The sequence below is a fragment of the Bos grunniens genome, chromosome 1 (assembly GCF_055505025.1).
Source record: "Bos grunniens cultivar Pamir isolate PY7600 chromosome 1, Bosgru_T2T1.0, whole genome shotgun sequence".
Taxonomy (NCBI): domain Eukaryota; kingdom Metazoa; phylum Chordata; class Mammalia; order Artiodactyla; family Bovidae; genus Bos; species Bos grunniens.
Window position 1 is genome coordinate 92228564 of NC_141165.1, and position 11713 is coordinate 92240276.

The following is an 11713-nucleotide window of genomic DNA, read 5'->3' on the forward strand; positions in this document are numbered from 1 at the left end:
TTAATTCCCCTGAGTCAACCGTGGTAGAGTGGAAAGTACTCAAGCCTTGAAATAGTTAAGCCTGGATTCAAATCCTAGGTTCTATCACTTTCAGCTGTGTAGCTTTCAGTAATTTATCTTCTCTCATCCTCGGTTTCCTCCTCTGCCAAATGGGATAATATTAGCATCTACCTCAGAGGTATGATACTTTGGCCACCTGATGCGAAGAGCCAACTCATTGGAAAAGACCCTGATTCTGGGAAAGATTGAAGGCAAAAGGAGAAGAGGGTGTGGGTAGCAGAGGATGAGATGGTTAGATAGCACCACCGACTCAATGAACATGAGTTTGAGCAAACTCTGGGAGATGGTGAAGGACAGGGAAGCCTGGCGTGCTGCAGTCCACGGGGTCACAGAGAGCCAAACACAACTTAGCAACTGAACAACAGCAACAGAGGTATGGAAAGGTACCTGGGTCCACCCTAACTATTCTCCTTTTCTTATATGCTTTATAAAGACCTTGAGCCCTTCCTTAAAGAGTTCAGACACAGTTTAGAAGTAACAGAACTGACACACAAAAAATTATCCATCAAATTTTCCCTCAAGGAGCTGCAGAGTTCAGCAGAGCACAGTTAGATAGCAATGTTAAGACTTTCCAGGATTCACGAGCGGAGCAGCAGCTTCATTTCTAGCCTATTACTTATCGCACATGGGTTCCCCTTCTTAGATGATTTAAATCTGTTCACAGAGTCTACAATCTTAGATACACAAATACTAGGTGTTATAAGAAAATAAGGGCTCGCCTGGGAGGTCAGCTGGTAAAGAATCCACCTGCAATACAGGAGACCCTGGTTTGATTCCTGGGTCAGGAAGATCCTCTGGAGAACGGATAGGCCACCCATTCCAGTATTCTTGGGCTTCCCTGGTGGCTCAGCTGGTAAAGAATCTGCCTGCAATGCAGGAGACCTGGGTTCAATCCCTGGGTTGGGAAGATCTCCTGGAGGAGGACATGGCAACCCACTCCAGTATTCCTGCCTGGAGAATCCCATGGACAGAGGAGCCTGGAAGGCTACAGTCCATGGGTCACAAAGAGTTGGACATGACTGAGAGACTAAGCACATACAAAAAACAAAAAAAAGTACATGAATTTTGGATTCAGAAAGAATGGATTTGAATTCTAACTCATATGCTTATTAGCCATGTCCTTGGTCAAACCATTTGCCATCTTGTCCCTTCACACAGGAGGGGGACAGCACTAACAATTACCTTGCAGGTTCAGGGCAATGACTAAAATGATGTAGGTAGAGTGCCAGGCACAGGGTGAGAGGCTGATAAACGGTAGCTATGTCTACTCAGACTGTCACATCATAAAGCTGATGTCCTTACCAGAGGGAGAGAAGCCTCACCAGTAGTAACAGCCACACTGATCTGGATGAAAGCTGTCAGTGTGGCCTTTTTTCAAACCCAGAGAGATTCCACCTCATCACCCTCCCTCGCCCAAAAGTTATAGGCTTCTGTTCCTGAGTTTCTTTAAATCTCCAAAGTGCCCAGAAGTGACTGATACATTTGGCATCTGGTAGATATTACTGAATGATGGCTTCTTTGTGGGGAAATACATCCTGCTTGAACTTACTCGGGTACTTGCGGATGATTCTGAAGGGCTGGTTGTTCACATCTGTCTTTGTTGGGTGGCAGACATATTTCTCATTTAACTTGACAGGGTATTTCAGGACAGAGAACACCCTGTAGAAGCCATGCATCTGCTCCTCCAGGACCTCCACTGTACTGCGGTTGCTTAGGTCCCTCTCTGCCCGGTCCAACCAGGTGACATTGGGCATGAGGTACCAGCCCTTGGAGACGCATGTGGCCACGTCCTCATCATCAATCTTATCAAACTGCACCTGGGGCATTTCAGAGTCTGGTTGGAAAAAATAACAAAACAATTCGTTCTTTTTTTAATTTCAGCCACAAGAGGATCAGGCTAGCAGAAATCTTGCCCTGAGTTTTTCCATTAACCCTTATATAGGCAACACATCTTGAGGTTCACCATAATTGAAATCTTGATCCAGGCACAGCGAGAGGATATCAGGATACACACATGCTCCTGCCCTCATCTACCACTACCGGTCTCATCTACCACTGCTGTCTTTATTTCTGGAAACTTACCCTACTTGAGGGGATTCATTTCAGACTCTGCTGCCCTCATATACCCTGCTGAGAATCACAGAAGATAGCAAATGATTATCAGCACCACTTTCCCGTCTCTTCCAACTCTTGCCCTGAGGAATTCTGCCATGCCTCCCTCCACCTTCATGAGACCACTCTCCATGTAATCCTGCAAAGAGTGAGGATCCTTGGGGCACTATAGAGATCCACTGATTCAGTCCAATCTTACATTTTAATAGTGAGAAGAGTGAGAAAATGAAGCCTGGAAAATCTAAATAATTTGACCAGAGTCATAGAATTACCACTTGGGCCTCCTGACTCCCAACACAGGGCTATTCTCCCCAAACCACACGTCATATCTCAGGGTTTTCACGTAGGTATTATGAAACATTTTGGCTTTTCAGTGTTACAGTTTGGTGAGTTTGGGATAGGACCAATGTTTTTGTTATGTTTTGTTTGCTTGTTTGAATGAATGAATGATGTATCCAGGTGTGGATGTAATACCTGCAATTCAGAGCAATATTTTTAGATAAGATGAACTGACATTCTAAGTTCCTAACTCTCATCATAGGAATAAGAAATACGTATATTAATTTGAGCAGAAGAGAAAAAGTGAAAACATCGGAAGAAAAAATTTGTAGGTCTATCTTTGTGAACAGAGGCAGAGCTTGAAACCATGTTAATCCAATAATTCCCTTACCTTCTACTATTTGCTTATTTGTACTTTGACCTCTTCCATTTGGTGTGATGGCTGAGCATTTGTAGATAGCTTCATCCATGAAATCCACATTTCTTAATAAAAGTGATAGAGTCCCCTCAGAAATTTCCTCCAGATCCACAGAGACTCTTCCCTCATACAAGGAGCTTTGTTCCTCTAGTTGCTCGGTGTTATTGCTAAACTGGTAAACCAACTGCGAGAAAACTTCAAAAAAGTCATAGTACCTGAAAAATTGGTAAGATTCTTTATCATCCTCTACCTCATATTCCTCTTTGATGTCTTCTCGTTTCCAAGCAAACTCGAGATTTTCTGTGCCCTCCACAAAGAAGAAACGACAGGGAAGAGTGACATCAGTGGGAGGATGGGCCCGTAACTCTCCTACAGACACTGAGGACAGCAAAGAAGAAATGAAGCTAGTCAAGCATTTATAAAGCCCAGCGAACACTGCAGCACATAGGATTTGACAACAGATCAAATAAATCACTCTAGCTATTTCAAGCACAAAGGAGTTTGGTACAGAGAATTACACATTTATAAAATCATTGGAAGGCTAGAGAAATGAGTCCAAAGAAGGGAATGAACTGAGACTTTGGTCCTTTTTTGCTTTAGACTCTGAACTGACTTCCGATTTCAGAACTAAAACATAGGCTCTTTTTGAGTCACGCGCATTCAGACTTGGACGGGAAATACACCATGGACTTTCCAGAATCTCCAGCTTAGCCACTGCAGATCTGGGGACTTCTTACCTCCATAATCACTTGATCTCTTCATACAGATTTTATGTGTTCTGTTCCTCTGGAGAACTCTAACTAATATATCAGGTAACATTTATTAAATTTTACCATGCATTAGACATATTCTCCAGAGAAGGCAATGGCACCCCACTCCAGTACTCTTGCCTGGAAAATCCCATGGATGGAGGAGTCTGGTAGGCTGCAGTCCATGGGGTCGATAAGAGTCGGGCACGACTGAGTGACTTCACTTTCACTTTTCACTTTCATGCGTTGGAGAAGGAAATGGGAACCCACTCCAATATTCTTGCCTGGAGAATCCCAGGGACAGAGGAGCCTAGTGGGCTGCCGTCTATGGGGTCGCACAGAGTCAGACACGACTGAAGCGACTTAGCAGCAGCAGCAGCAGACATATTCTAAGAGCTTTTCCTGAACTAATTCATTTAATCTGCATACTTACACCAAGGTAGATACTATTATTATCTTCAGTGTATTGTACTACTGAGAAAACCAAGGCACACTGAAGTGAAGTAAGTTGTTCAAGGACACACAGCAAGTGAGAAATAGGGCTATGATTCAGACCGCAATAGCCTGGCCACACAGCTCTCTGTCTGAACTGGGTTCTATCTTCTAACAGTACTTCGGTTCACTTCAGTTGCTCAGTCGTGTCTGACTCTTTGTGACCCCATGAACCGCAGCACGCCAGGCATCCCTGTCCATCACCAATTCCATGAAAGAAAGTGAAAGTGAAGTTGCTCAGTCGCTCGGTCGTGTCCAACTCTTTGCGACCCCGTGGACTGTAGCCTACCAGGCTCCTCCCTCCATGGGATTCTCCAGGCAAGAGTACTGGAGTGGGTTGCCATTTCCTTCTCCAGGGGATCTTCCTTACCCAGGGATCGAACCCGGGTCTCCTGAATTCCAGGCAGACGCTTTAACCTCTGAGCCACCAAGTCTACCCAAACTCATGTCCATTGAGTCAGTGATGCCATCCAACCATCTTATCCTCTGTCATCCCCTTCTCCTCCTGCCTTCAATCTTTCCCAACATCAGGGTCTTTTCAAATCAGTCAGCTCTATGCATTAGGTGGCCAAAATATTGGAGTTTCAGCTTCAACATCAGTCCTTCCAATGAATATTCAGGACTGATTTCCTTTAAGATGGACTGGTTGGATCTCCTTGCAGTCCAAGGGACTCGCAAGAGTCTTCTCCAACACAGTTCAAAAGCATCAATTCTTTGGCCCTCAGCTTTCTTTTATAGTCCAACTCTCATATCCATACATGATCACTGGAAAAACCATAGCCTTGACTAGATGGGACTTTTGTTGGCAGAGTATTGTCTCTGCTTTTTAACACTCTGTCTAGGTTGGTCATAACTTTCCTTCCAAGGAGTAAGCGTCTTTTAATTTCATGGCTGCAATCACCATCTACAGTGACTTTGGAGCCCCCCAAAATAAAGTCAGCCATTGTTTCCACTGTTTCCCCACCTATTTACCATGAAGTGATGGGACTGGATGCCATGATCTTAGTTTTCTGAATGTTGAGCTTTAAGCCAACTTTTTCACTCTCCTCTTTCACTTTCATCAAGAGGCTCTTTAGTTCTTCTTCACTTTCTGCCATAAGGGTTGTGTCATCTGCATATCTGCTGCTGCTGCTAAGTCATGTCAGTCGTGTCCGACTTTGTGCAACCCCACAGACGGCAGCCTACCAGGGTCCCACCCCTGGGATTCTCCAGGAAAGAATACTGGAGTGGGTTGCCATTTCCTTCTCCAGTGCTGCATATCTGAGGTTATTGGTATTTCTCCCTGCAATATTGATTCCAGCTTGTGCTTCATCCAGCCCAGCATTTCTCATGATGTACTCTGCATATAAGTTAAATAAGCAGGGTGACAATATACAGCCTTGACATACTCCTTTTCCTATTGGGAACCAGTGTTGTTCCATGTCCAGTTCTAACTATTGCTTTCAGACCGTAGGCACTCTTTCTAAGTTTAATGAATAAAAAAAAGTGACTAATGAAATAAATGATCAAATGAATATAAAGAAAGACAGATGACAATGGAAAAGGAGTCAGGGAGAAACAACTTGTCTGCCCTTTAGAAGGATGGATTTGCATATAAGAAAACAAAATGCCTTCCTGCTCAGATTGTTATTTGTCTGACATGGTTATCATCAAGAAGCAGTGAATTACACTGTGAAAACTCTTCTTAGATTTTAAATCCAAGTTCTAAGTTTAAGAACTAAGTTGCTAAACTTAAATTTAGTTCTAAGTTTTCTTTACTAGTCATTTGTAATTAGGCAAGTCAATCTCTCTTGTGGTATAGTTTTCTTACATATAATTAGGGTAGGAACACCTGTCCCAGCATTGTTATGAAATGCCTTGGGATCTTCGGTTCAGTTTAGTTCAGTCATGTCCAACTCTTTTCGACCCCATGAATCGCAGCATGCCAGGCCTCCCTGTCCCTCACCAACTCCCGGAGTTCACTCGGACTCACGTCCATCGAGTCAGTGATGCCATCCAGCCATCTCATCCTCTGTCGTCCCCTTCTCCTCCTGCCCCCAATCCCTCCCAGCATCAGAGTCTTTTCCAGTGAGTCAACTCTTCGCATGAGGTGGCCAAAGTACTGGAGTTTCAGCTTTAGCATTATTCCTTCCAAAGAAATCCCAGGGCTGATCTCCTTCAGAATGGACTGGTTGGATCTCCTTGCAGTCCAAGGGACTCTCAAGAGTCTTCTCCAACACCACAGGTCAAAAGCATCAATTCTTCAGTGCTCAGCCTTCTTCACAGTCCAACTCTCACATCCATACATGACCACAGGAAAAACCATAGCCTTGACTAGACGGACCTTTGTTGGCAAAGTAACGTCTCTGCTTTTGAATATGCTATCTAGGTTGGTCATAACTTTCCTTCCAAGGAGTAAGCATCTTTTAATTTCATGGCTACAGTCACCATCTACAGTGATTTTGGAGCCCAGAAAAATAAAGTCTGACACTGTTTCCAGTGCTTCCCCATCTATTTCCCATGAAGTGATGGGACCGGATGCCATGATCCTTGTTTTTTGAATGTTGAGCTTTAAGCCAACTTTTTCACTCTCCACTTTCACTTTCATCAAGAGGCTTTTGAGTTCCTCTTCACTTTCTGCCATAAGGGTGGTGTCATCTGCATATCTCAGGTTATTGATATTTCTCCCGGCAATCTTGATTCCAGCTTGTGTTTCTTACAGTCCAGCGTTTCTCATGATGTACTCTGCATACAAGTTAAACAAGCAGGGTGACAATATACAACCTTGACGTACTCCTTTTCCTATTTGGAACCAGTCTGTTGTTCCATGTCCAGTTCTAACTGTTGCTTCCTGACCTGCATACAGGTTTCTCAAGAGGCAGATCAGGTGGTCTGGTATTCCCATCTCTTTCATAATTTTCCACAGTTTATTGTGATCCACACAGTCAAAGGCTTTGGCATAGTCAATAAAGCAGAAATAGATGTTTTTCTGGAATGCCCTTGCTTTTTCCATGATCCAGCAGATGTTGGCAATTTGATCTCTGGTTTCTCTGCCTTTTCCAAAACCAGCTTGAACATCAGGAAGTTCACAGTTCACATATTTTGAAGCCTGGCTTGGAGAATTTTGAGCATTACTTTACTGGCATGTGAGATGAGTGCAATTGTGCGGTAGTTTGAGCATTCTTTGGCATTGCGTTTCTTTGGGATTGGAATGAAAACTGACCTTTTCCAGTCCTGTGGCCACTGCTGAGTTTTCCAAATTTGCTGGCATATTGAGTGCAGCACTTTCACAGCATCATCTTTCAGGATTTGAAATAGCTCAACTGGAATGCCATCACCTCCACTAGCTTTGTTCGTAGTGATGCTTTCTAAGGCCCACTTGACTTCACATTCCAGGATGTCTGGCTCTAGGTCAGTGATCACAACATCGTGATTATCTGGGTCATGAAGATCTTTTTTGTACAGTTCTTCTATGTATTCTTGCCACCTCTTCTTCATATCTTCTGCTTCTGTTAGGTCCATACCATTTCTCTCCTTCATCGAGCCCATCTTTGCATGAAATGTTCCCTTGGTATCTCTAATTTTCTTGAAGAGATCTCTAGTCTTTCCCATTCTGTTGTTTTCCTCTATTTCTTTGCATTGATCGCTAAGGAAGGCTTTCTTATCTCTTCTTGCTATTCTTTGGAACTCTGCATTCAGATGTTTATACCTTTCCTTTTCTCCTTTGCTTTTTGCTTCTCTTCTTTTCACAGCTTTATGTAAGGCCTCCCCAGACAACCATTTTGCTTTTCTGCATTTCTTTTCCATGGGGATGGTCTTGATCTCTGTCTCCTGTACAATGTCATGAACCTTATTCCATAGTTCATCAGGCACTCTATCAGATCTAGGCCCTTAAATCTATTTCTCACTTCCACTGTATAGTCATAAGGGATTTGATTTAGGTCATATCTGAATGGTCTAGTGATTTTCCCTACGTTCTTCAGTTTAAGTCTGAATTTGGTAATAAGGAGTTCATGATCTGAGCCACAGTCAGCTCCCGGTCTTGATTTTGTGGACTGTATAGAGCTTCTCCATCTTTGGCTGCAAAGAACATAATCAATCTGATTTCGGTGTTGACCATCTGGTGATGTCCATGTGTAGAGTCTTCTCTTGTGTTGTTGGAAGAGGGTGTTTGCAATGACCAATGCATTTTCTTGGCAAAATTCTATTAGTCTTTGCCCTGCTCCATTACGTATTCCAAGGCCAAATTTGCCTGTTACTCCAGGTGTTTCTTGACTTCCTACTTTTGCTTCCAATCCCCTATAATGAAAAGGACGTCTTTTTTGGGTGTTAGTTCTAACAGGTCTTGTAGGTCTTCATAGAATCGTTCAACTTCAGCTTCTTCAGCGTTACTGGTTGGGGCATAGACTTGGATCACTGTGATATTGAATGGTTTGCCTTGGAAACGAACAGAGATCATTCTGTCATTTTTGAGATTGCATCCAAGTACTGCATTTCGGACTCTTTTGTTGACCATGATGGCTACTCCATTTCTTCTGAGGGATCTTGGGATCTTAGGGACACTTTTTATATGACAAGGTTCAATCATTTTCCAGAGGGACAGAAGGAGTGGACCAGATGGATGAATACCTTAGTAAGCTTCTGCTCTTCCCAGTCTCTCTCATAAAAATGTGCAGTTCACTCATGAAAGGTCCTTAATTCTAGCTTCTCAGGTTATATCCAGGAGGTCTTGCTACAGCTGTATACTTTCTAGCCCCAAGGGAAAAGGTCTTAGACTCAGGAATCCAAAGGCTCTAGTCAAAGAATCATGAAACAGGAACTGTCGATGATGTAATTGGTAATACAAAAGCCAAGCTCTGACTGATTTGTCTGCAGATGGTCCTACTTGAATCTGAGTAACCCTTTTGTCTATTTCAATCTGTTTTATTTCTAGGCCTTTGTATCTTTAGCTTCCCAAGGTCCAAGAAACTGAGTCAAAAGCTCAGCTGAAAGATACCATATCTAAAGCACCTCATATTAGACTGTCACTGTTGTTAAAAATACATTATTAGTTTTCTCTTTTTCACTTACATATATACCCTTTCCTTTAATTTATTTGGTTGGGTTGTTCCTAACTATGAATGGATTACCATTTCACTTTGCCTTACTTCTCCCTTCTACACACACACACACACACACACACACACACACACAGTAGCCAAGCATCCAAAGAAAAGAACCAGTAAATGTAATCTGGGTGGACCTGGCCTTGCACTAACTCCTGATTCGATCCCTGGCTGCATCTCCTAAGGATGCCTTCCACTGCTGCCAGCTTTAAGAGACTGGCAGAGCTGCTGAAGGTCCCTGAGAAACTGAATGTATCTGAAATCTATAAATGTGTTTGATCACTTTTCAAGTAATTATATTGCAGGTTTTGGATACATGTGATTTTTTAAAGAAATTTTTGCATATGTGTTTTTGCTTAGCTGAATTACATTAACTTTTTCAATGTCATGGGGTTGCAAAGAGTCGGACACAACTGAGAGACTGATCTGATCTGATATACTATTTATCTCAACATTTTTTAAGAACTGAATATAAAAACTTATACAAACTCTGTGTTGACTGCCCATCCAGAATTTTTAGGACAGACCTGATCTCAAATATTCTGTGATGCTATACTCTAAATCGACATTTATCAGGCACTTGAAGTGGGGAGGACTGTCCAGATTTTTTTTTTAATTGAGGGAGTTCGAATTATAGATGTAAATAAGTGTAATTATCCAGATATGGCCTCGAATGAACAACTCAAGTTGGCAGTGCAGGTGGCAAGGCTTTTCTCATTTAAAAACATGAAAACAGAATAAACAATAATGCTTTACTACTTGGGTTTGTTAGATTTTCCCATCTGTTCTTCACCATTTCCTGTTAAACAAATAGGGCATTGTTAATATCATCTTAAAAAAATGAGAAAACTGAGGTTCAGAGAGATTAAGTCATTTGTTTGTTTCTTTTTTAACCTACAAATCAGTATTTCCCTCAATATCCTAAGTTGTTTCAGAACTATCCATAAAGATTTTTTGAAAAGTAACTCACCTACATTATGAATAAGTAGAAGTATGTTGAAAGTCACCAAAAAGAAAGACATTCCATAAGGAACAGAAAGAAAAGCAGAAAATTTGCTTCAGTTAAGAAAGAATGTGAATCAGCACAACTCAGCCGCCACCCCACTGGGTCCAAGAAAGGCCCCCACAGACACCACTGTCAAGCTCCATGCCCACTGGATGCACTCAGCTGACAGAGGCTTCCAGCACTTCAGCATTCCGTGTGAGATTGTCCACTGAGTCAAGTTCACCCAGGCTGATCGTAGACAGTTTGTTTGATTTGCTATATGAACCTGGAACTCTGTTTCTACAATATGCAAATCTGTCTCTATAGGCGAGTTACATTTGAATTATTCTGGATCAGAGTTAGCCCTAAGATGGTGTTTGACAGATCAGTGACAGCTTCCCGAGCAATTGTCACTGGTCTTTCTGGATGTTGCTTGGGGGAAGTCAGCAGTGGGGGAGGTATAACTAGTAGATATCCAGGTGCATCTGAAAGTTATGGATTCATGCTTCCCAAACAGAGAAAAATAACAAGAGACAGTACTAAACACATCTGCCCAGCCAGGGCAGCACTTTACTGGGAATGGTATGAACAAGCCTGGGACATCTTTGGAGCGGGTAGAAAGGGCTCAGGGAATACTCAGCCTCTTTAACAAGCTCTGACTAGACCACCTGACCTGCCTCTTGAGAAATCTGTATGCAGGTCAGGAAGCAATAGTTAGAACTGGACATGGAACAACAGACTGGTTCCAAATAGGAAAAGGAGTACATCAAGGCTGTATATTGTCATCCTGCTTATTTAACTTATATGCTGAGTACGTCATGAGAAACGCTGGACTGGAAGAAACACAAGCTGGAATCAAGATTGCCGGGAGAAATATCAATAACCTGAGATATGCAGATGACACCACCCTTATGGCAGAAAGTGAAGAGGAACCAAAAAGCCTCTTGATGAAAGTGAAAGTGGAGAGTGAAAAAGTTGGCTTAAAGATAAATATTCAGAAAACGAGGATCATGGCATCCGGTCCCATCACTTCATGGGAAATAGATGGGGAAACAGTGGAAATAGTGTCAGACTTTTTTTGGGCTCCAAAATCACTGCCGATGGTGACTGCAGCCATGAAATTAAAAGACGCTTACTCCTTGGAAGGAAAGTTATGACCAACCTAGATAGCATGTTCAAAAGCAGAGACATTACTTTGCCAACAAAGGTCCGTCTAGTCAAGGCTATGGTTTTTCCTGTGGTCATGTATGGATGTGAGAGTTGGACTATGAAGAAGGCTGAGCACTGAAGAATTGATGCTTTTGAGCTGTGGTGTTGGAGAAAACTCTTGCGCGTCCCTTGGACTGCAAGGAGATCCAACCAGTCCATCCTAAAGGAGATCAGCCCTGGGATTTCTTTGGAAGGAATGATGCTAAAGCTGAAACTCCAGTACTTCGGCTACTTCATGCAAAGAGTTGACTCATTGGAAAGACTCTGATGCTGGGAGGGATTGGGGGCAGGAGGAGAAGGGGACGACAGAAGAAGAGATGGCTGG

The 11713-nt window shown here is 42.7% G+C and overlaps 1 protein-coding gene across 1 annotated transcript; it reads right to left on the reverse strand.

Moving 5' to 3' along the window:
- Window positions 1–1559: 1559 nt before the first annotated feature.
- LOC147379920 (V-set domain-containing T-cell activation inhibitor 1-like) lies at window positions 1560–10216 on the reverse strand. Its single transcript, XM_086415519.1, has 3 exons — window positions 10165–10216; window positions 2843–3247; window positions 1560–1894 (listed from the first exon to the last, which is right to left on the reverse strand). The coding sequence occupies exons 1-3, from the start codon at window positions 10214–10216 to the stop codon at window positions 1560–1562; spliced, it is 792 nt and encodes a 263-aa protein (XP_086271645.1).
- Window positions 10217–11713: the final 1497 nt, after the last annotated feature.

Excerpts from the sequence above, each read along its gene's own strand:
- LOC147379920 (XM_086415519.1), bottom strand. The coding sequence starts at position 10,216 with ATGTCTTTCTTTTTGGTGACTTTCAACATACTTCTACTTATTCATAAT. Across the intron at positions 3,248-10,164 it reads TCTACTTATTCATAATGTAG|TGTCTGTAGGAGAGTTACGG; the intron begins GTGAGTTACTTT and ends TGCTGTCCTCAG. Across the intron at positions 1,895-2,842 it reads AAATAAGCAAATAGTAGAAG|ACTCTGAAATGCCCCAGGTG; the intron begins GTAAGGGAATTA and ends TTTTCCAACCAG.